The 24426-nt window shown below is 30.7% G+C and overlaps 1 protein-coding gene across 17 annotated transcripts in view; it reads left to right on the forward strand.

The window, feature by feature from the left end:
• The window catches only part of LOC134695971 (3',5'-cyclic-AMP phosphodiesterase 4C-like), a 230171-nt gene that overhangs the window by 159812 nt on the left and 45933 nt on the right, over positions 1 to 24426 (forward strand). For 2 of the 17 annotated variants that reach the window (XM_063557577.1, XM_063557600.1), the window contains exon 2: positions 24189 to 24426. The exons of 12 other annotated variants lie outside the window; for them this stretch is intronic. In XM_063557577.1, the coding sequence (XP_063413647.1) occupies positions 24344 to 24426 (83 nt within the window). In that variant the 5' untranslated portion in view covers positions 24189 to 24343. Of the gene's footprint in view, positions 1 to 5575; positions 5595 to 11750; positions 11769 to 17744; positions 17853 to 24188 lie in introns of those variants that run through there. 3 more of the 17 variants (XM_063557592.1, XM_063557608.1, XM_063557585.1) reach the window with 3 other exon arrangements.

The following is a 24426-nucleotide window of genomic DNA, read 5'->3' on the forward strand; positions in this document are numbered from 1 at the left end:
TTGGATTAAGATGATAATGTAAACACATTATTATTAGGAGTAAATATCAGAATGATCTCTCTTATTATTACATGCTGATAATGTCTTAATAATGTTAAGTGGTGTATAGGAATCAAATATATATCAAATGGAATTAAAGGCTTTTAAAGATCATCAAAAACATTAAGTTAATTTGAATTGTATATCATGCATAATTAAAAGTGAATTAGGCATATCAAATTTATAGAAAATTGAAAATTTACTTGTGATGAATGTTGAAGGAAATTAATTTTTCAACGCTGTAATTTCAAACATTGGTTTGACTGGGAAATGTCGGAAGTTTTTCATGCTAACTGAATAAATTGCATTATCGAGAGAGCTTTATACCTTAAATCAGTCGATGAAGAAATTTTACATTTCCCTGGATTTGATATCAAAAGAATGCACATTGATTTCCATCTAAAGTTCTGTCAACTTCTCAGGAATCAATATTTTCAAGTTTTAGTCTTAGAAATGTTAAAGCACTTCATAGAAAAATCATCTTCTCAATTGAAAAGAAGTCAAATATAATCTTATCATGTGAATAAATGGGGAATAAGTAATTGAAGAAATTTAATCCCCACCTGATTTTCCAATCTGTGGATTTCTACAAAGCTTAGACAATACTTGGATTATTTTCTGGAAAAAAAATCTTTCTCCATCTCCTTAAATATCAAATTGATTAAGTTTTATTTTAGCTTAGTAAACATTATATTTCTGTGGTAATTAGACAAACCCCAGTGATCCTTACAGATTTTATTGGGAACTCTCAGCTTTTATGGTGTAATAAAAACTTAGAAATCACTAACAAGACTTTACCACTATAGATGTCATGTATGTTCTCATTAAAAGTCTGCTTTCTAGAAAGAACTGGTAGAAAAGAAGTATAAAGTTGAGGTTTACACAAATTTATAGACTTATTGCATTTGTTTAGGTGGGAGAAACTTAGTGCTGCAACTAGGAGTGCAACAGTACTCAGTAGGATCAAATTGTTGAGGTTTTAGAACTGCATTTTTTTTTCATGATAAGAAAAGAACAAAGTTTTGTATTGATATCTAAAGTATGATGATTTGTTTTTCTTAGGGAGATATTTAAAATAAACAACAGCATTAAATCAACAATCATCAGTGTTTGTCTAAACATACTTTGGCCAGTGTTGGGTGAGGATACAGATCTCAAAATCTTATCTTTCTATGATCATTGCTTTTAATATTTTATAGTGTTGTTCATCTTGAGGTAAAGCTTTGCAATGCATTGTGACTCCTGTATGATGATACTATCATTATTGTGATGTTCTAGTAAGCTTATATAGATTAGACCGTTGGTTTTCCCGTTTGAATGGTTTTACACTAGTCATTTTGGGGCTCTTTATAGCTTGTTGTTTGGTGTCAGCCAAGGCTCCGTGTTGAAGGCTGTACATTGACCTACAATGGTTTACTTTTATGAATTGTTATTTGGATGGAGAGTTGTCTCATTGGCACTCACACCACATCTTCCTATATCTATATCTGTAGATTTTTAAATTGCTAAAATCAAATGTCTAGGTAAAGTAAAATAAGTGGTAACTTGAATTCCCCAAATGAGAAATTTTGTAGATAAGTGTCTTTAGCATTTCTGTAGTCATTCCTTTGTTATTTAATTTTAAAATTTGACATTCTATCACGTTTTAGGGTTACAGAAAATTTGCATGACTGTTGTTTATAAACTTGGTGATATCTTATAGTAGATAAGAGTCAGCTACCAATCTGCTATCCACATGATTCCAAATCATTTCATATAACTGATCAACATTTATAGTAGCACAACATGAATGTCTTGTGATGCAGGATCTGTCTACCATTCCAGAGCACCTGAGAACCCCCTCATTTGCATGGCTTTTGTTGGGGTATGTGTTGCTCAGTCTTTATTTATCTATTTTGTGTTTTGTTTGTTGTTGTTTCTCTTAAGGTCCTTTTCTTTTTATGCTATGGTGTTGTCAGTTTATTTTTAAATTTGATAAGAACTTCACATTTGGATGTCTCCATTTTTGATAGGAAGTTGCTGTTTGTGGTTTGCAGCCACATGAAATTGACAAAGAACAACCATGAAAACTTGATATATGAGTCCTCTGTCACAATTTAAACTAATATGAGAGTTAATTGCTGTTTTGAGTATAAACAATGTTGATTTTAATAGACTGTATAGTGGTTTAAGAAAAAAAGGATGTAATTTACCATATACAGTCTGAGCCTTAATGCGCCTAATTATAACTGTGATGGTGATGTCTTACTTTCAATAACAAGACCTAGTCTAATCAGATTGTCAAATATTAGACTGAAAAATGGATGTTATTATAGAACAGACAAATTCTAATTATGATACAAGGCAGATTTTACAAAGTTTGTATTAAAAAGACTGATTTGGATCAATATTCCGTGTGATGATGACATTCTTGTTGACTTTGAAATTAATCAGTTGTAAAAGTATGGCAATAAAAGTACAAATTAGAGAGTTTGTAGATTAACATTATGGTTATTACAATTTGGTAATGGTTTAGCTTTCATATAATCAAGATTTATACAGATAAAAATAATAGTTATTGAATGGTTATATCATTAGTATACTTTGATGGTAACTCTCAAGTTGAACTAAATCAATCATACGGTTGCATATGAAAAAGGGTAAAAAATTCATTGATTATAGGCATTCTCTCTGCATTGAAGACCTATTGGTGACCTTCTGTTGTTGTCTGTTCTTTGTCATGGTCGGGTTGTCATCTCTTTGCCACATTCCCCATTTCCATTCTCAATTTTATTTAAAACTTATTTCAGTTGAGCATAGAAGGGTTAAGTAATGTTCAGAATTCAGAAAAATGACCATTTCTATTTAGAAACAAGTAAATTTCCAATTTTTTTTTGTACAATTTGGAGTTTCGTATGGCATTTATTGTCATTGAACTAGTATATATTTGTTTAGGGGCCAGCTGAAGGACGCCTCTGGGTGCGTGAATTTCTCGCTGCATTGAAGACCTGTTGGTGACCTTCTGCTGTTGTCTGCTCTATTGGTCGGGTTGTTGTCTCTTTGACACATTTCCCATTTCCATTCTCAATTTTAAAGTTTCTATTTTCCAGCTTGGTTAGTCAAATCTGGGCCTTTTATAACTGACTATGCAGTATGGACTTTGCTCATTGTTGAAGCCCATACATGACCTATAGTTGTTGTTATTATGTGTTATTTTGGTCCCTTGTAGAGAGTTGTTATCAAACATGAAATACATATTGTGTATTGATGTTTTGAGTTAACAGGCTGTTTGATATAAAACCTTGACAATATATTTATTTATTTATTAATGTTATATAATTTACACATGTTGGTATTTAGGTCAGTAATTTCTGTTTATGTTCTAAGGTATTTATAAACTTAAACTGAATGTTTTCTGTAGTCTTTGGTTTCGAGCCTACCATCTGATGGTTATTCCAGAAATATGTGTTGTGCTCACTGTTCATTGGTATATGAAATGGTTGCTGTTCTTTGACATATGTAAGTGTTTGCTATTCTTTAACATATGTAGGTGCTTGCTGTTTTGACATATGTAGATGTTTGACACATGTGGGTTTTTGGTGTTATATGACATGTGTAGGTGTTGTTTATTGACATGTCTAGGTGTTGTTTATTGAAATGTCTAGGTGTTGTTTATTGACATGTCTAGGTGTTGTTTATTGACATGTCTAGGTGTTGTTATTTGACATGTCTAGGTGTTGTTATTTGACATGTGTAGGTGTTTGCTGTTCTTTGACATACGTAGGTTGTTTGCTGTTCTTGAACATGTATAGACTTTATATGCTGTTCTTTGACGTATTATTTTATATAGATGTTTTACACATGTGAGTGTTTGGTGTTATTTGACATGTGTAGGTTGTTTGCTGTTCTTGAACATGTATAGACTTTATATGCTGTTCTTTGACGTATTATTTTATATAGATGTTTTACACATGTGAGTGTTTGGTGTTATTTGACTTGTGTAGGTGTAGTTTATTGACATGTGTAGATGTTTGCTGTTTTACTGGTGGATCATTCTTTTTTATTAACCAGTTATTTTGAAGTTACAGTTACTGTATATGAGTATTTTTACAAGAGTTTTTTAATATGGTTTAAGTTCCATAATAATGGTTATTTGGCAGAAGTTTATTTACGATTGAACTTGTTGAATTGCATGTACTTTAGAAATAAAAATGCATCAGTACTTTGGAAGTTCACACAGTAATTGATAGTATGTTATCTTACAGTGATCAGGAATTTAAGTTACACACCTCTAACAATCTCATCAGTTATTCATGTTCAATGTTAAAACAGTAGGTAAGAATACCTGTAGTGTATTCCAATAAGTGTAAATTTCCAGCTTATTTTATTGCATTGTCATAAACAACTTCCTGGTCTACTTTTAATTCATTAAATAGAAAACTCAATAGTATTCTTCCTAAATTCCTTAACTTCATTATTTGCATAAAAGTTCTAATCACTAATGTATTACTTCTCAGTATTATTGAGGTCACTCGGCTGAACAGTTTTTGAGTTCTAGGTTCTCATTGAACCAGGAGATTTTTTGACACTTGAATATCAACTTCATAAAAGAGTGACTGAATTGGAAATTTTTTACATTTTTACAGTGACAGCAACTAGAAGCTTGTATTCTATGTTCTTGTAAATGTTGTAAATTTGGTCACTGTAACCTATTATGTTGACCTATTTGTATCATCTTTAGTAAATAGCCAGGGTTTATTATTTTTCTTAGATTATAACTCATGACTCTATATCATAAGTCTATATAATGTCAAGGGTAAAGACATGTGAATTTAATCTTAGGAAGACATGCAGTATCATTTATTAAAATGATTTGTAAACAAAGTACTCAAACCATTAATTATAAATAATCTATCTTTATTATGTATTTTTGAGCATAGATTCATGCTGAAATTATAGTAGAATTATGTTGTTTATAAATAGTACAAAAGTAAATATTTACGTTTAAAATGATTGCAAGTAGCTCAATGTAGGATATAATTAATCATTTGGTAAACAAAAATTATTATTGTCAATTTATGACATTATTTTGAAACAGAAATAATGTGCCAGTACAACAAATGTTGGGGCATTAATTTTGACAAAAGTACTATACATTTGTCAGTATAAACCATTGATAGCTTAGTGATACTCTATTAATGTTTGCCAATATATTTACAGACATCAAAAGTGTTACCCTCTTGATTGAGATTTTTCTAAACTGATAGGAGCAGATATTCAAGTTGGCTAATTTGATAAACTTGAGGAAGGAATAATTACAGAGTTATCATAATTGAATGTAGACTATGAACAATAACGATTGAATAGTTTTTAACTTGTTGGATATGCTTAGCCTATAATGTATTGTATTGAGTTAAAAATAGCTACTGTGTATTTATATGGCAAAGTTTTAGATCTTAGTCCATTTAATATTATAGGAACTGACGGAAGTTATATGTCTGTTACACAGAGTGGCTTAAAAGGTTTTTAAGTACGATAAGTAATTAGTTGTTTTATGGTGGATATTCTTTACAGGGGTAAGGAAGATATTTTTTAAAGAACCAGTGTAATTATATACTTACATAATTCAGTAAAAAGTATGGTGTAATACTTGATAGTGTTTCTATCAGTAATATATATATTTAACCTTGACCCTTGTCCTTAAGAAAATTAACTTTAATTGCATTGCATATTAATATGTAAGTAGTTGTAGTAGAAATTGTAGTTAGACTTCTGAAGAATTAGGCCATTGTTTTGACTAATCAAATCTAACTGATGACTTATGGTTGTACAAGGTTTGTGCTAGTTTTGTTAAAATCTTTAATTCTTGATGATACTTTCTTTCATTGAAATTGCATTGAAATTGGAAGAGTAAAATTTACAAACTTTGTGTATTCAAATTGGTAAGACGTAAATTACTTTGCTGCCCAATTGTAGTAATAGGGATTAGTGTATTCATACATAATACAAGAGATAAGTCCCTGTCCACAATTTAAGTGGGCTAACACATACTAGTCTGTTTGTCTGTCTTTTAGTTGCAATTTTCTTGTCAGATCAAATGAATATCAAACTCACTTAGCGGTATAACAGCTAATCTTTTCCCCTCCCCTTTTTAGCTCACCTGTCCTGAAGGGACAAGTGAGCTTATGCCATCACTTGGCGTCCGTCGTCGTCCGTTGTCTGTCGTCTGTCATCTGTCGTCTGTCGTCTGTCGTCCGTCGTCTGTCGTCGTAAACTATTTCAAGAATCTTCTCCTCTGAAACTACTGGGCCAAATACTTTCAAATTTTAACTGAATGTTCCTTAGGGTATCTTATTTTTAAATTGTATCCGAAGTTTTGATCTATCAACAAACATGGTCGCCATTGCTAAAAATAGAACATAGGGGTCAAATGCAGTTTTTGGCTTATAACTCAAAAACCAAAGCATTAAGAGCAAATCTGACATGGGGTAATATTGTTTATCAGGTGAAGATCTATCTGCCCTGAAATTTTCAGATGAATCAGACAACCCGTTGTTGGGTTGCTGCCCCTGAATTGGTAATTTTAACGAAATTTTGCTGTTTTCGGTTATTATCTTGAATATTATTATAGATAGAGATAAACTGTAAACAGGAATAATGTTCAGCAAAGTAAGATTTACAAATAAGTCAACATGACGGAAATGGTCAGTTGACCCCTTTAGGAGTTATTGCCCTTTATAGTCAATTTTTAACCATTTTTCGTAAATCTTAGTTATCTTTTACAAAAATCTTCTCCTCTGAAACTACTGGGCCAAATACTTCCAAACTTTAAATGAATGTTCCTTAGGGTATCTTGTTTGTAAATTGTATCCGAAGTTGTGATCTATCAACAAACATGGTTGCCATTGCTAAAAATAGAACATAGGGGTCAAATGCAGTTTTTGGCTTATAACTCAAAAACCAAAGCATTTAGAGCAAATCTGACATGGGGTATCATTGTTTATCTGGTCAAGATCTATCTGCCCTGAAATTTTCAGATGAATCAGACAACCTGTTGTTGGGTTGCTGCCCCTAAATTGGTAATTTTAACGAAATTTTGCTGTTTTTGGTTATTATCTTGAATATTATTATAGATAGAGATAAACTGTAAACAGGAATAATGTTCAGCAAAGTAAGATTTACAAATAAGTCAACATGACGGAAATGGTCAGTTGACCCCTTTAGGAGTTATTGCCCTTTATAGTCAATTTTTAACCATTTTTCGTAAATCTTAGTTATCTTTTACAAAAATCTTCTCCTCTGAAACTACTGGGCCAAATACTTCCAAACTTTAAATGAATGTTCCTTAGGGTATCTTGTTTGTAAATTGTATCCGAAGTTGTGATCTATCAACAAACATGGTTGCCATTGCTAAAAATAGAACATAGGGGTCAAATGCAGTTTTTGGCTTATAACTCAAAAACCAAAGCATTTAGAGCAAATCTGACATGGGGTATCATTGTTTATCAGGTCAAGATCTATCTGCCCTGAAATTTTCAGATGAATCAGACAACCCGTTGTTGGGTTGCTGCCCCTGAATTGGTAATTTTAACGAAATTTTGCTGTTTTTGGTTATTATCTTGAATATAATTATAGATAGAAATAAACTGTAAACTGCAAAAATGTTTAGCAAAGTAAGATCTACAAATAAGTCAATTTGACCAAAATTGTCAATTGACCCCTTAAGGAGTTATTGCCCTTTAAAGACTTTTTTTCACAATTTGTTCATCATGTTGACTTACTTTAAAAAATCTTCTCCTTTGAAACTGCTGTATCAATTTCAGCCAAACTTAGGCTAAATGAGTTTCAGAGTATCTAGTATAAATTTTATATTTTATTTCCTTGTATGTCAAGAAACATAGCTCCTATGGCTAAAATAGAACATAGGAGAAAATGATTATTTTTTTTGGCTTTTGAAGAAAATAGGACGATCCAAAAAACATTTAAATAAATTGAAAAGTCAAAATAATCATTGATGAGAGATTTAACCAAAAGAATTAAGGTGAGCGATACAGGCTCTTGAGAGCCTCTTGTTTATGCCCCACCTACGATAGTAGAGGGGCATTATGTTTTCTGGTCTGTGCCTCGGATCGTTCGTCCGTCTGTGTGTCCCTTCGCTTCAGGTTAAAGTTTTTGGTCAAGGTAGTTTTTGAAGAAGTTGAAGTCCAATCAACTTGAAACTTAGTACACATGTTCCCCATGATATGATCTTTCTAATTTTAATGCCAAATTATAGTTTTTATGCCCCACCTACGAAAGTAGAGGGGCATTATGTTTTCTGGTCTGTGCGTCTGTTCGTTTGTCTGTCCGTCCGTCCGTCTGTCCGTCTGTCCCACTTCAGGTTAAAGTTTCTGATCAAGGTATTTTTTGATGAAATTGAGTCCAATCAACTTGAAACTTAGTACACATGTACCCTATGATATGATCTTTCTAATTTTAATGCCAAATTAGAGTTTTGACCCCAATTTTATGGTTCACTGAACATAGAAAATGAGTGCAAATTTCAGGTTAAAGTTTTTGGTCAAGGTAGTTTTTGATAAAGAAGTCCAATCAACTTGAAACTTAGTATACATGTTCCCTTTGATAAGATCATTCTAATTTTAATGCCAAATTAGAGATTTTATTCCAATTTCACAGTCCACTTAAAACATAGAAAATGATAGTGTGAGTGGGGCATCCATGTACTGTGGACACATTCTTGTTCAGTTTTGTATTATGAGTACAAAATATGACATGATAAAAAGTTTCTTCTATTCCAGCTTTTTTACTTTTTACAGCACATGTGAAAGAATAATTTCTCACTATGATTCCTCTCTTTTTAATTATAAGTTACTATTCTTTACTGTTGAAAATGTCTAATAAAATATCTTAATCTTGCCAGAAATATCAAAGTATATAAATAGGATAGTGTTTCCCAAAATTAACACATACGATCTAACATATACAAAGAGCAATCTGTTGACGACCAAATTTAATAAAAATGAATGAAAATGAAATATGACTGCCAACAATTTCATATTTAATATTTTGAAGAATGGATTTCTTTGTAGGTTTGTTCAATGTTCAAGGTATATCTTATCATGTTTAGAACATTAGGCATATTGCTTCATGTCTTATCCATCCTTGGTAGATCTAATACATTGGGTCAGTAAACTCACCATTTTAAATCTCATAAAGACTTGATTAAACAAACATATTTAGTAATATCAATGTCACATTATGTATCATCGTGGGGAGAACCTCTTTCATTTAAATTCTATGTATAGTCAGTGCAACACTGTATTTATTTCAAAGATTGAATTTTTTCACAATTGAATTTCTTAAAACTTTTTTTTACCACCCTATTGATTATAGGTTCTCTCTCCATAAAATAATCTCCTTTTCAAAATTAGTTGAAAGCCTGATGACAGAACTCTATGCAGTATCATTAACGTAACTATTTTACATATTGTAGATAGATAGTTGATTCAAAATTTGAACAGATCCCAATTTTATTCTTCTTCTTTCTTATTTACTGGGTAAAAATTTCTATATCAGATTATAGGGTTTTATACAGTATCTCACTTTGTTGAGATAGAATGAAAATTGAAAGTGGTTTATTTATTTTGAGAGTTTGAATATTGCAATTTTTCTAGTTCCAACATGCTGAAGTGTTTTTCTTGTCCCCCATTCTAATCCTCTTATTATTTGCCAATATATTCTCATCATCTCAAAATAAGCAAATGTAAAACCATTCACAAAAGTTTCCCATTTTACAGTAATAGCGCACAATAGATTAAAATCATAAGGTTGTTTTCTTATCTTAAAAACACAAGCTATCTTAAAGCTTAGATACTGCAGCCTCTAATGAAGAGAAGTTAATGTATACAGCATTAAAATGGCCAACAAGGGTAGAGGGGTGAGTTTCTTCATATTTTGGCTAGGTAAATATGAATGTCATGTGAATATTCTGAGACATTTATTTAGGAGATTAAATTCTTTATCTCAAAGTCTTTCTTTAAAATAATATTTGAAATAAGCTTTCTTGTCAAAAGATTTAAACAATAATTGATTATTTTATGTAATTATAGATCTTTCCTTATTTCAAGTAATGACTGATTATTTCATTTTAAGCATATAATGTAGACTTCAAGAGATATCTATGCAAACATTAAGGTTATTGAAATTGGTCAGGTGCAACTCACTGTAGAAATTATTTTGCTTTATTATGGAGGAAGGTATTTCTCAACTGAAAAGTCTAATCCTCCTTGTAAAAATATTTACTTTGAATTCAATTTTCTTATCACTTCATTTAAAAGAATAATAATGTTGATTTATTTTATTTATACAAGATAGATTTAAGTTTCCGTATTAATTTGATGTGAATTAATTTTCATGTCTTGGATAGGTATGTTGGACATTACAGTCTAAACTCTTGTTGAACTTTTGTTGAAATAAATTTCAAATGTTTACTTGACTTATGCTGTTTGTTGTTTCTTGTCATTTTTTGAAGATCATGGAAGTTTTTTTCTAACATAAATTTGCTGATCAGTGAGCCTTGAGTGTGCTTTTACTATTTTACTTTAAAAAAAAACATGAACATATTGTTTGCAATTGTTGTCCTTAAGTTGATTTACTGATTTCATTGGAGGCATTTTTATGCCCTGGCAGCCACGGAAACAACTTAGTTAAATCCTTCAATCTGTATTATAATTTCTTTGTTACACCTGCAGATATTGGATTGATATGTTTGTTTGTACATTTGTACATCAGCGTTTAATGATGATTAAAAAGATTTACTTTGCTTTTCATTCTGGTTAATTAGCTTTTGATGGACTTATGGCTGTAGAACTTTCACTTTCATGAAAATTGTACTTCTTGAGGAGTATTTGGGTTATTTTTAGTACATTAGTGTGAAATGAGGCTTTCTGTTTTGTTCCATTGAACCACCGTTTGACAGAATGGCTCATATACTGAAGGTCAATGAACATGTCAAAGATATTTCGAATATTTTATCATCTCAAATATTTTATTGGAAATTTAAACATAATAAGTGACCTCTTAAAGCTGAAAATTTTGCTATTCATTCTTTTGATTTACTTGCTAAAATATATTATTATGAAAAATTATGCAAAAGTTATATAAAACATTCTTACAACTGTGAAGAATGGTTTGAAAAATATGTTTTGTTGAAACGTTAGGTTAAAGGTTAGTAAGTTAACATCGAATTATTATCTATAGACAAGAAATAAATTTAGGTGTTAAACGTTAAAAAGCTTCTAAATGATAAATGGAAAGTAACCAGTAGTTGTTTTAATCATATTTATTAAACTTTTTGTACAAAATCCGGCATATAGATTAAAAAAGCATTTTTAATGAAAATCGTAGCTACATGTACTACTCGTTTAAGCTAGCTGTTTTACCTTGGAAATATTGATTACAGTAACCAAACTGATATATACAATTAAAATTGATTGACCTGTGGTAACAGGAAACTTTTTAGTACCAACAATATTATATAACACTTATATATGGATTTGGGTGTAAAATGTCCAGCATTGATTATTGGTTGTTTAATATATAGTGGTCAATACTACAGTGTGTTTGCAATGTACTACTACTTTAATATTCTTTTAATGTCCTTGAACATTTTCACTCCCTGTGATAAATTAGTGACATGTTGTCAGTTTTGTCAGAACTGTAAAGAAATTAGAGCAATCACCTTAAGTAAGGTTAGTAGAATAAGATTTAAAGTAAAGCATGTATGTTTGTTGATATCATGCTATTTTCAATGAAAATGTGATTCTTTTTACTCATCTGGTACAACAAATGTAAAGATGCTACACAGCAATCAACTATATGGAACTGGGCTGGGTAACAGAGACAAAATAGTAGTTTTTTAATATTATTATTTTTTATATCAATGTAAAGGTTAACTGTTGTTTGGAATGTCTTCATTGATGACTTTAAGAAGTTTTCATCTTATAGCCAGATAGGACAGTCCTTGTGACAGCATGCTATTATTTTTCAGAAGTTATTAGGAAAATCACTAAGTTCCCCATTTCTTATTAATTCATTGGTTAATTGATTATATTGTGATAGTCTTATATCTCAGTACCCAGGAAAAAAAGTATTCATTTGACTGTTGTTAGAATAAATAACTGAGGATCTCATCTTAAAAAAGAACGAGAGAGATAATGGACCATAATGGCTATAGTTTGTGAATGGGACTTAAAACAACATTAATTGAAATCATATTGGCAAATTTGTAGAAGGAAAGACCATGTCCATATTGGCCAGATTGTTTTAGGAACATCAGACTTTCTTTGATTTGTTTGATGGCTTCTGACCTTCAAAGGTCTTTGACATTGAATGGTAGCAACAACACAGGTTAATCTCTAATTGTCAACAACTCAGGTTAATCTCTAATTGTCAACAACTCAGGTTAATCTCTAATTGTCAACAACACAGGTTAATCTCTAATTGTCAACAACTCAGGTTAATCTCTAATTGTCAACAACACAGGTTAATCTCTAATTGTCAACAACTCATGTTAAACTCTAATTGTCAACAACACAGGTTAATCTCTAATTGTCAACAACACAGGTTAAACTCTAATTGTCAACAACACAGGTTAATCTCTAATTGTCAACAACACAGGTTAATCTCTAATTGTCAACAACTCAGGTTAATCTCTAATTGTCAACAACTCAGGTTAATCTCTAATTGTCAACAACACAGGTTAATCTCTAATTGTCAACAACTCAGGTTAAACTCTAATTGTCAACAACACAGGTTAATCTCTAATTGTCAACAACACAGGTTAAACTCTAATTGTCAACAACACAGGTTAATCTCTAATTGTCAACAACACAGGTTAATCTCTAATTGTCAACAACTCAGGTTAATCTCTAATTGTCAACAACTCAGGTTAATCTCTAATTGTCAACAACTCAGGTTAATCTTTAATTGTCAACAACTCAGGTTAATCTCTAATTGTCAACAACACAGGTTAAACTCTAATTGTCAACAACTCAGGTTAATCTCTAATTGTCAACAACACAGGTTAATCTCTAATTGTCAACAACACAGGTTAAACTCTTATTGTCAACAACTCAGGTTAATCTCTAATTGTCAACAACTCAGGTTAATCTCTAATTGTCAACAACTCAGGTTAATCTCTAATTGTCAACAACTCAGGTTAATCTTTAATTGTCAACAACACAGGTTAAACTCTTATTGTCAACAACACAGGTTAATCTCTAATTGTCAACAACTCAGGTTAATCTTTAATTGTCAACAACACAGGTTAAACTCTTATTGTCAACAACACAGGTTAATCTCTAATTGTCAACAACTCAGGTTAATCTTTAATTGTCAACAACTCAGGTTAAACTCTAATTGTCAACAACACAGGTTAATCTCTAATTGTCAACAACACAGGTTAATCTCTAATTGTCAACAACTCAGGTTAATCTCTAATTGTCAAATGTTGATAGATTTGATTTATTTATAGAACACAGTAAATATTCCCTGTTTATAATAATAGAACTAGCTATTTGTCACTCAGTTTTAATCAGGTAAGTGCATTTAATTTTTGGCTAATGAAACATAGTGCACTTCTCAGATTACAACAGATATTCACTTTTGGCCCATATGGCACTCCATACTTCTTCTAGATTTTCCTTGATTGCTGTTCAATCTTGCAGTTATTGTCCATAATATCATTTCTATATGTGCAGTTGTGAAATTATCATTAATTAAATGCCCTTAGGACTGTAAACCAAAAGATTTTCCAGAATTTTCTTGGGAAGACTTACATATTTATAAGCAGAGCTTCTGTGTCACAAAAATGAACACGTTCTTCATTTATTTCTTCTCAAATGTTACTGCCATATATCTTATTTTAACCCATTTGTCATGATATGTATCGTATATTTACTCAACTGATTGACAGTGCAGGATAGTTTTCACTTTTGTCTGTATATTTCATAATTATTGATGTTGTGTTCTTGTTACTTCATGTAGTTTGACAGCTTATATGTCACCATCATCTTAACAAGGATACAGTTCTTGTTACTTCATGTAGTTTGACAGCTTATATGTCACCATCATCTTAACAAGGATACAGTTCTTGTTACTTCATGTAGTTTGACAGCTTATATGTCACCATCATCTTAACAAGGATACATGAGACTTGTAACATTTGAAGTTGCATGTCTGCAATAAATTTAACGAAATCCATCCCAATTAGTAGAGCAGATATACCCATTTTACTTGCCATATATCAGTAATGTGAAACACTCATTCTATTAATGCAGTTCCTTTAAAACAATAATTGGAGAATGTCATATATGATTTGCGGAGTAAAATATATGGTTACCCCTTCCAATTGTTATTAGGTTCATCACATGGGATTTTTCTGTCCATCTAAAAAATAATTCAAAATCCTGATTTTACAATTACCTCAGAAAACAAATAACCATAATGCAATATGTATTTTAATATTTGCAGATGTTAATCTCAGATTTTACATTTGCAAATATCAGTTTTATACTCTAGCTCTACTAACTTATCTGAGGAAAATTATATTTGTGACAGTGAATTTTCTATATGGTAGGAATCACCTTGTGGCACTCTGATACTTTATTATATTTTCTACTCCTCAAAACTTATTGTATTACTTAAAGTCTTGAAGTGACATAACATGGTTTTATTGAAAACATTCTGAGCTTGATATTTAATTTGTCTATGGTATGTTTTCTTTAAAGAAAGTTATTTGTAAGAAATAATGTTTTCAACTTAGACAGTAATTTTAAACAGACATGTTTTCTTAATAATTATGTAATTTTTCATGCTGTTCAATTAAGTTAAACCATGGTTTCCTAAAGTATGGCTTAATTTGATTGTTTAATTCTGAAATTGTCTGCTGTTTTCTAATTAAATGTTAGTACAATTTACTTTGATTCAGTTCACAATAACTGATACATTTTGTACTAGGATATAGGTGCAGGTTTTAAACAGGAGGGATTAAACTCATGTAAAAGAGAAATGTTCATTTGACATGGGGTGTTTAGGTTTGATGCCATATATCAGTTGGAGTTGTGAGCCTGTGTTGGGAGAGTGCCATCTTTTCTATCCACTAAAAAAACCGTTGTCCTTTGAGGTACATTTCCTTCATGGATTGATATGTATTGTGTAATACAATGAATTGATAACAGAACATTTGAATGAAAACATCATTGGTTGTCGTTTGTTGCTTTGTTACATATTTTTATTTTCATTCATTATTTTGTACATAAATTAGACCATTAGTTTTTTCTTGTTCAGTCATTCCTGGACCTTTTATAGCTGACTATGCAGTAAAGACTTTGCTCATTGTTGAAGGCCGTATGGTGACCTATAGTTGTTAATTTCTGTGTCATTTGGTCTCTTGTGAAGAGTTGGTTCGTTGGCAATCATACCACACTAAAAATTTCTTTTAAACATGTATAACAAAAAGTCATTTATTTTTTATCATTGGGAAAAAAAAACTGAATTTATGCATGCACAACACATGATTCTTAACCTTTATTGTAATATATAAGTTGCCTTCAACTACAAATAATATGGAAAACCAAAAATTGTATATATTTCATGATAACAATAGAAAAATAAAGGTCATGAATTGAATATGAAAAAACTGTCTTTCTAGGTCAACTTTGTCTTATAGAGCTTCTTCCTCAAATATTAGGGTATTTACATAATTTAATGAACTGTAATTTGTAACAGGTAATCTCAGCAATGTTATGAATGTTGGTTACTGCCTAAATGCTTATTGTATATCAAGTTGATTGACAAAAAGTTTTCTCTGACTTGACTCGCCAAGGATTTTCATTTGAAGCCATTCCTCAAAGATCATGCCACTTAACTCAATTGTCTTAACACTAAAAACCTGTCTTGCTTCTTATCATTTAAGGCATGCAACCAATATGCTGAACTATCTCAGCACCGACTCATTTGCTGTTGTCAACCACCAAAGTCTTAAAACAGCCTATGGCTAAACTTGTTGATTACAGAAAAATCACAGCCTTTTCAACTTTTGCATTAATCATCATTCAATGACTTCAATCTCCATTCACCAAGTATTCTATTGATTTCATAAACATGAAGTTCTAAGCACAAAAAACCCACATTAAACCACTATTCCGTATTATGCCATTACAGTTTTGAGGAAAACATTAACTGGTATAATTTAGCTATAAAATATGGTACTCTAATTCTCAGTTACATAAGGAAAATTAAATGTAACAGTAAAAACTTTTTATGACACCTATCTGGAATTCTCATAAACAGTGATTTATAGATAGGTTCTGTTTATTTTAAGGGAAAGTATTGAGTATTATGATAGCTGCCTGCCAGCTTAATGAGGTGAGAAGTAATTTTTCTTGAGTTTATCATGTAACTTTATTAGAGTAAGAACTATACCCCAGTAAGATTATCAGAAGTCAAATTCGTGTACTACATGGTAATCTTTGATAACATATTATAGTGCTTGTCTTGTCCTGGCAACAATCATCCAGAAAATGTAGTTACCATGTGTTTTGTTGTTAAGATTTTGTTTTTTTAGTAATTTATTGGTAATCCATTATTTTTTTATGAAATAAAACTGAATTGTGTGCATTATCTACTACTGTGATGTTGTTTTCACAACCAAATTAAAAATAACATCAAAGAAATTTTCAAATTCCAAAAATTTCCTGGTTATAAATAAATATTTTTTTCATATTGTTTTCCCACCTGTGAAAAGTTTACCTATTTACAAATGAATGGTGACCCAAGATTCTCAGTTGTTTTCTTTATATTAGGACACTTCAACTACAAGATATTTATAGACTGTTACATATTTTCTCAGCTGTATTAAGTGCAGGTATTAATCATGAAAAACTTCACATGAAGATTTTCTGTGAAGAATGACAACTGTAGGAACATTTTAAAGGAAGCAGAAATTAAAACTTTTCTAATTCAATAACTTCCATAAATATTTGTTTGTTTCTCATAAATTACCACTTATAGGCGGATCCAGGGGAGCCCTGAGGGGCCTGGGCCCCCTTTCGTGTGAAAATTTGGTTGATTATATAGGGAATCATTGAAGCATGACTCAGGAGTGGGCCCCCCTTATGTCAGTCAGCAGGCCCCCCTTAGGAAAAGTTCTAGATCTGCCACGCAGCCACTCTTAGAGTTTGCCCTTACTCACATTGCAGTGAACTTGAAGATATCTTATTATTATTTTTTGACATGCTAATGACTACATACAGATTATTAGAGTATCTTCATGCTACTACAGCATCTGTAGAAATATTTAAGGTGATTTAAGAAACTTTGACCTATCAAGGGTGTACTCATTATCTCTGCATTCTTTGTACCTTGGTATTTTTTTTATTCTTTCTTCTATCTCTCATTTCATTCATGGTAAAATACTTCACACATCTATTCTTTGGTTCAATGATATAATTGACAAAGAAAAAAATTTAATATCCTTTTTCATAACGTTTGTTACAACAAGTGAACTAATAAAGTAGGTTATAAGTTGTAAAAAGCTAATATTAGCATCTGTTGACACAAAAGGTTTTCCGCATCAACACTTAAAATGTGTACAATAAAAGAGGCCCTCTTTACACTTTAAATAACACTATTGATCCCCGACATTTTAATATTTAAATTGATGATATTTTAACTTTACGTTCAGAACCTTTGTGTTAGTTGATTATCATGTTACTAGAGTTGTAATTCTGGAGGTTTCATAAAAGTTTTGCATAGTAAGCATTATGTGAAAGGTGAGCTGCATATATATTTTTCTGTACTTTAGATAATTTTCTTATGCGTATCAGTTATTTATAATTATCTTATGTATAATTATATTTTTTGTTTATAATTAATTATGTGTGTTTGGAAACTGCAAGCCATGGTCCTTTTACTGAAATTAACTTCCATAAAATTCACTTCCATATAAGAACAATTATATTGAAGTAATATGTGTGTCTAAGTTCAGATATAAAAGTTTTCTTTAAAGTCAAGCATTTCAATCTTACAATTCATCTTACTTTTTGATAAATTTTCTGCAAAGTGTTTTTAGGATGAAATCACAGTTGCTGAGTGTAGCTCTTTTAATGGCCATGTTCTTTTTCTACAACCATAAGTTTTTGATTGTCAACTTGTTATCTTCTGCTGCTTGTATCATCTTTAAATATTGTACCAAAAACAAATTAATGTTTAATTTTCATAGAACTAATTTGTAATTTGAAATAGACAAGTGATCTATTGTTGTGACTTTGTAAGGATAATTGTCATCATTATCGAAGGATAGAAAAGTGTTAGTATGCTGTCGATCACGTTTCTAATCAAGATCCTGTAATCAACAAGGTTGACAAATTATGTTCTTTATTAGATCAATATCTAAGCCATATTCTACTGATGTTTATAGCTTCCCATTTCCTTCATCTCTAGAATGTCAAAGTAAAACAAAAATAACCCCAGACGAAGACATCTTTTAAATCTAATATATTAATCATGATCAAATATCAAAACATTTTGATGTCATTGGAAAACACAGTTTATTTTGTTTGTTTCTAAAATCATGTTTTTTTCACGTAGACTTTTACATTATTCCCAAGAAACAAAAGTATAACTTGAAAATTCTTCTTTTAAATCTAGGAAAATCAAACAAAAATATTATTGAATTATTTTATTTTATTATTATCATAACATTTATTTAAATTTTGGATATGGTCAATTCTCAATTTGTACTAAGTTTATATTATGGTCTTTAATGTATGATAGTTTAGGCTTCTTACTCTGTTGTATTATTTAAAGCTCCTTTAAACCAAGGGAAGGAGTTAAATATTTGTAGAAAACTGTCTCATGCTGTAAATTTTAGAACTTCAGAGATCAGAAGTATTCATGATCTACTTCAAGAATCGTGGCATTAGGATTGAAATTTTATACCGTTCATCTTTTTTCCAATCATGAACATATTTAGCAGCCTGACAAGATCATACAATAAAGCTCTATGTAACATATCTCTGACCCCTTATATCATTGACAACATATCAAATCTTCAATGGGACATCCCTTAGGACTCAGTTTATCACTCTTCAGCATATCCTTTAGGGACAATTCAATATTAACCATATATCTTATACTTTTTTTATGATATCAAGAATCCTTTTTGGTTTGATCTCATTGTTTCTTCTGATAGAGAAACCATATGACATTGATGGTATTACATTCTATGATTGTAATCACCAATTATCATATTATCACCTCATGTACTGCAAATCCAGAAAATTATGTGTAGTGCACTTTTTATACAAGTACAAGATACATAATTGTGGAATGATGCAAACAATTAATGCTCTGCTTGCTCTGTGGTTTTGATCTTTCTCATTGTTGAAAGTTGCATAGTGAAAGTATAGTTGTTAACTCTTAAGTCATTCAGTCTCTGCAGGTGCAGATTTGTCTCATAAGCATTTGATAAAAGATGTCTGCATTTACTGTACACTTTGCTGTTAGTATTTTGCTGAATTAAATCTCTTGAACATGAGCCTTCAAAACCAAAAGTTTGAATTTATGAAGTCTATTCCTATGAAATTTGATATCATCTTGCTTCTAAAAATTCATCCCAGTTTTTGCTATGCTAAATTGGAATCTATTCTACAGTGTTGCTTTAGTTTTTGGTGATCAATCACATACCAGTTTTTCTAGCCTAACAGGTTTCATCTGACCTTAACCTTATTTTCATTGATCATTGATAATGTTTTGTAGTAAGACTTTAATCTTAAATATTTTGAACATAAAATGCAATTTCAGTAAAGCAGAGGCAACTGTTTTTTAGTGTGGGTATTAAATGCCTCCCTTTACATGGTTTATTTCCCTTGACAATAATGAATATTTATGATTATTCAGTTTATGAATATTTATAATAATTTCATTTACCCTTTTTTATGTACTATTAATTATTTAAGATATTAATAAAACAGGATAATATTATTGATCAGTTGCTTTGAACAGGTTGTTTAGCAAGGCAGATAAGATTTAATTGAATTATTTTATCTCTCTGATCAAATGTTATTTTTTGAAAAACACCAAACATGATTAGGTGATAAGAGAACAGGTATTGATTGGACGTTCATCCATTTCAAAGATGAAATGAGAAAACAGTCGTATTATTGAAGAAAAAAAACAATACTTTGAAATTCATTCAAACTCATTTATAATAAATATTGGAAGATAAGTAACAGTTGTAGAAGTCATTAAACAAACAATAACATTTGTTCAAGTCATTATATCTCAGGATTTACTCTGATCTCAACACTAGTAAGTTATATTTTTGCTTGAGATAACCTATGTTTTTTTGCTTTTTGTTTGAATTTGCTGATTTAAACTATTCAGCAAACATTATATCATTCACAAATATTTTATAACCATTAGATTAAATGATATAGTATACACTGTTAGGTTAGATAACCTCTAAAATACCTGAGTCTATCATCAGATATCTTTAGATGGCATAACCTGAGGAATAGTAAAAAACTTTCAGAAAATTTACTTTCTAAAGTCTTCTATACATTCTTGTCAATGATTGAATTTAATATTTGCCATGGAACATTTGACAGTTTTCATTTGATTAGGTAATGGCCTCCAGAATTGTCTAGAATGGCCAGTTTTGCTATAATTGTCTGGAATGGCCGTGAGTTTTGTTATATGTAGATGGTTGGAGACTTTCTGGGCACTCCAGCTCCCTTCATTAATAGAAACTGGCCTCTACATACAGTCAATAGTACTTAAAGTGGCAATAAGCAACAATCAATCAATCAAATGTCTTTCTTTATTATTTTTTTGTGTATTGAATTATCATAAGGTTTTTATGGAATTTTTAGTGTTGAAATTAAGCCAAAAGTATCCCAATTAAAAAGATTTGAACTTGATAATTTGTTGTGCTTACACATAGATCTACCATTGATTGCCAGCAACTGTCAGTTATTACTATGTGAAGATGATTGAAGTCTTAAATGAGGATTTCAAGAAAGGAAAATTGAGGTCTATTGTGCTTAGTTCTATCCTGGATCAAATGGTTATCAAGTAACGTAATTAGTGATAATTTTGCAAATTTATTTATGTATCCAAGAGTTCACTAAGTTAAGGACATCTGAAAAACATGACTTCTGTTTCAATTTGAATACGCAATTAGCTGTCAGTTTAACATCTTATTAGTGAAGTTTAACAAATTAATTTCTATTATTACAAGTTTAATGATTTTGGGACTAATGGGCAAGTAATTAAGTGAAAATTTGGCACATTATTTTTTTAGTATTTTGGACAATTTAATGGTGAGTGTTTTAAAATATTGAACAGATATATAATACAAATTGAGACATGTTTAGTGTGTGTTGAACCCATTGAACAGATAATTAAGACAAATTGAGACATGTTTAGTGTGTGTTGAACCCATTGAACAGATAAATAAGACAAATTGAGACATGTTTAGTGTGTGTTGAACCCATTGAACAGATATATAGGACAAATTGAGACATGTTTAGTGTGTGTTGAACCCATTGAACAGATAAATAAGACAAATTGAGACATGTTTAGTGTGTGTTGAACCCATTGAACAGATATATAGGACAAATTGAGACATGTTTAGTGTGTGTTGAACCCATTGAACAGATAAATAAGACAAATTGAGACATGTTTAGTGTGTGTTGAACCCATTGAACAGATAATTAAGACAAATTGAGACATGTTTAGTGTGTGTTGAACCCATTGAACAGATAAATAAGACAAATTGAGACATGTTTAGTGTGTGTTGAACCCATTGAACAGATAAATAAGACAAATTGAGACATGTTTAGTGTGTGTTGAACCCATTGAACAGATAATTAAGACAAATTGAGACATGTTTAGTGTGTGTTGAACCCATTGAACAGATAAATAAGACAAATTGAGACATGTTTAGTGTGTGTTGAACCCATTGAACAGATATATAGGACAAATTGAGACATGTTTAGTGTGTGTTGAACCCATTGAACAGATAAATAAGACAAATTGAGACATGTTTAGTGTGTGTTGAACCCATTGAACAGATAAATAAGACAAATTGAGACATGTTTAGTGTGTGTTGAACACATTGAACAGATATATAGGACAAATTGAGACATGTTTAGTGTGTGTTGAACACATTGAACAGATAAATAAGACAAATTGAGACATGTTTAGTGTGTGTTGAACATTGAATATATATTTAGGACAACTTAAGAAATGTTTATCTGTGAAGTTGTTAGGGGTTGGAATCCTGTGGAGTCAGATAGCTGAACTGACACAATCACTGTTATCATACAGCCTGAGTATGATTGCCAATGAGACGTTACTATCCACAAAAGATCGAAATGACACAGACATTAACAACTATAGGTCACCTTACGGCCTTATACAATTGAATGAGCAAAGTCCATACCGCATAGTCAGCTATAAAAGGCCCCGATAAGACAATGTAAAACAATTCAAACAAGAAAACTAACAGCCTTATTTATGTATAAAAAAAAACGAAAAACAAATATGTAACACATAAACAAATGACAACCACTGAATTCAGGCTCCTGCAAGCATGAAACTGAAAAGCAAATATCAGAGTAAATACAAAATGTGTATTGAACTGTCTTCAACAAGAATAAAAGAAAATAATTCACTTGATTTATTTGTATCTGCCAATTATGTCATGACTGACAAACTATATTAACCAGTAACACAGTTTACTCTGGGTTCCTTATTTAACGCCTGTCAAGAGTTTTATTACACTGACCTAGTTTCCTTATTAGATTATTATGGTATTTGTTCCTGAGTTTTAAGTCAATACCAAGTTGGTTTGATATAAATGTATTACCCTTATATAATGAAGTACAATACTTTTTGATTTTTAAGTTGTCAACTATGGATGGATATTGACAGTAAACAGATCAAAAACTGTTATGAAGCTAGCTTTTCTAATGTAAATATTGGATTACAAATGGAGGAATATTTTTATGCCCCACCTACTGAACATAGAAAATGATAGTGCAAGTGGGGCATCCGTGTACTATGGACACATTCTTGTTCAGTAGTAATATTATAAGTCTTCTTACCCAAAACCCACCCAACAGATGTCTCTGGTTTAAAAAAGAAAGCCATTTTGAGTAGTAGTTACTAGCATAATAGTGGTTGTCCTTGTAATGTAGGCTTTCACCACCAAAATTGTCTATAATTTGCAAGTGACAGAAGTTTTTCAACCATATGAAAGAGGTCACATTTGTAAATTTGTGATGTCATGTGGTATTGAAGGATAATCACATAAGTTTTTCTGTTTTAATCTGCTCTTACATATTAATGTAGTAAATCTTTGTACTGTAATCTTCTTATATTTAAATATTTTTTCTAATATAATTTAAGTGAATACTAATATTTAGATTAGGTTCTATAATCACTAGCTTTATCTCTGTTGGATTCAGTAAAAGTTTTAGTACCAAAAGTTACCATTGTGAAGGGTACCCTCGGTTATTTGATCAAAAACCCACAGGGGCCTCTAGAATAGATACTAATACTAATAGTCATAAACAATATGATCCAGGTTTAGAGTACTAAGCTTTCCTTGGTGGTATTGATCAAGGGTTACTGTGTAATTTGTTGATGATTAATTAGAGGTCTTTTTAAGAGATGATCGATCAGAGTTTAAGATCTGTATTTAGACTGTTGTAATTGGAGTGATAATAGATCGATAACATTATCTGTCTTTTACATCATCTGTTTCGGGTGTCAGGCAGTTTTTACCTGAAAATATATACATGCTGAACAGGTGGGATTCAGCATACCTTAGCATGAAGTTAAGCTGTCATCATTTTTAACCAGGGAATATTTGTTGTACTGACTGATATTAAAAGTACATAACAGCTTATGGATTAGTTAATAAACAACCCCTATAATATATAGGGATTATTTTCATATTAAATGTAACATACTAAAGACTATAATTAATTATAATACTGTATTATGTTTTATAATTGTTAAATGTTTTATTAAAGTTATGTGAACTTAAGTCGGTGGGTTAATTTACTGTTAAACTTGTTATTGTTTGTTTTTTTCAGGTTGATGAATTTGATGTGATTAAAGTGTAAAATGTGAACAGTTGTGAAAAGTGGAAAGAGAACTATATATTATAATGTGAATTGAGAAGAATGTTTTTATTCATTTGGACGTGATTAGCTTAGAACATTGTTATTTTATATAAGTAACTTGTAACATGTCTCACAACAATAAGCTACATCGAGTGTTAAGTACAAGTGTTTTAAGAATTCCTAGATCTAGATATTCATTTTGGCAAAG

This window comes from Mytilus trossulus, chromosome 1, assembly GCF_036588685.1.
Source record: "Mytilus trossulus isolate FHL-02 chromosome 1, PNRI_Mtr1.1.1.hap1, whole genome shotgun sequence".
Taxonomy (NCBI): domain Eukaryota; kingdom Metazoa; phylum Mollusca; class Bivalvia; order Mytilida; family Mytilidae; genus Mytilus; species Mytilus trossulus.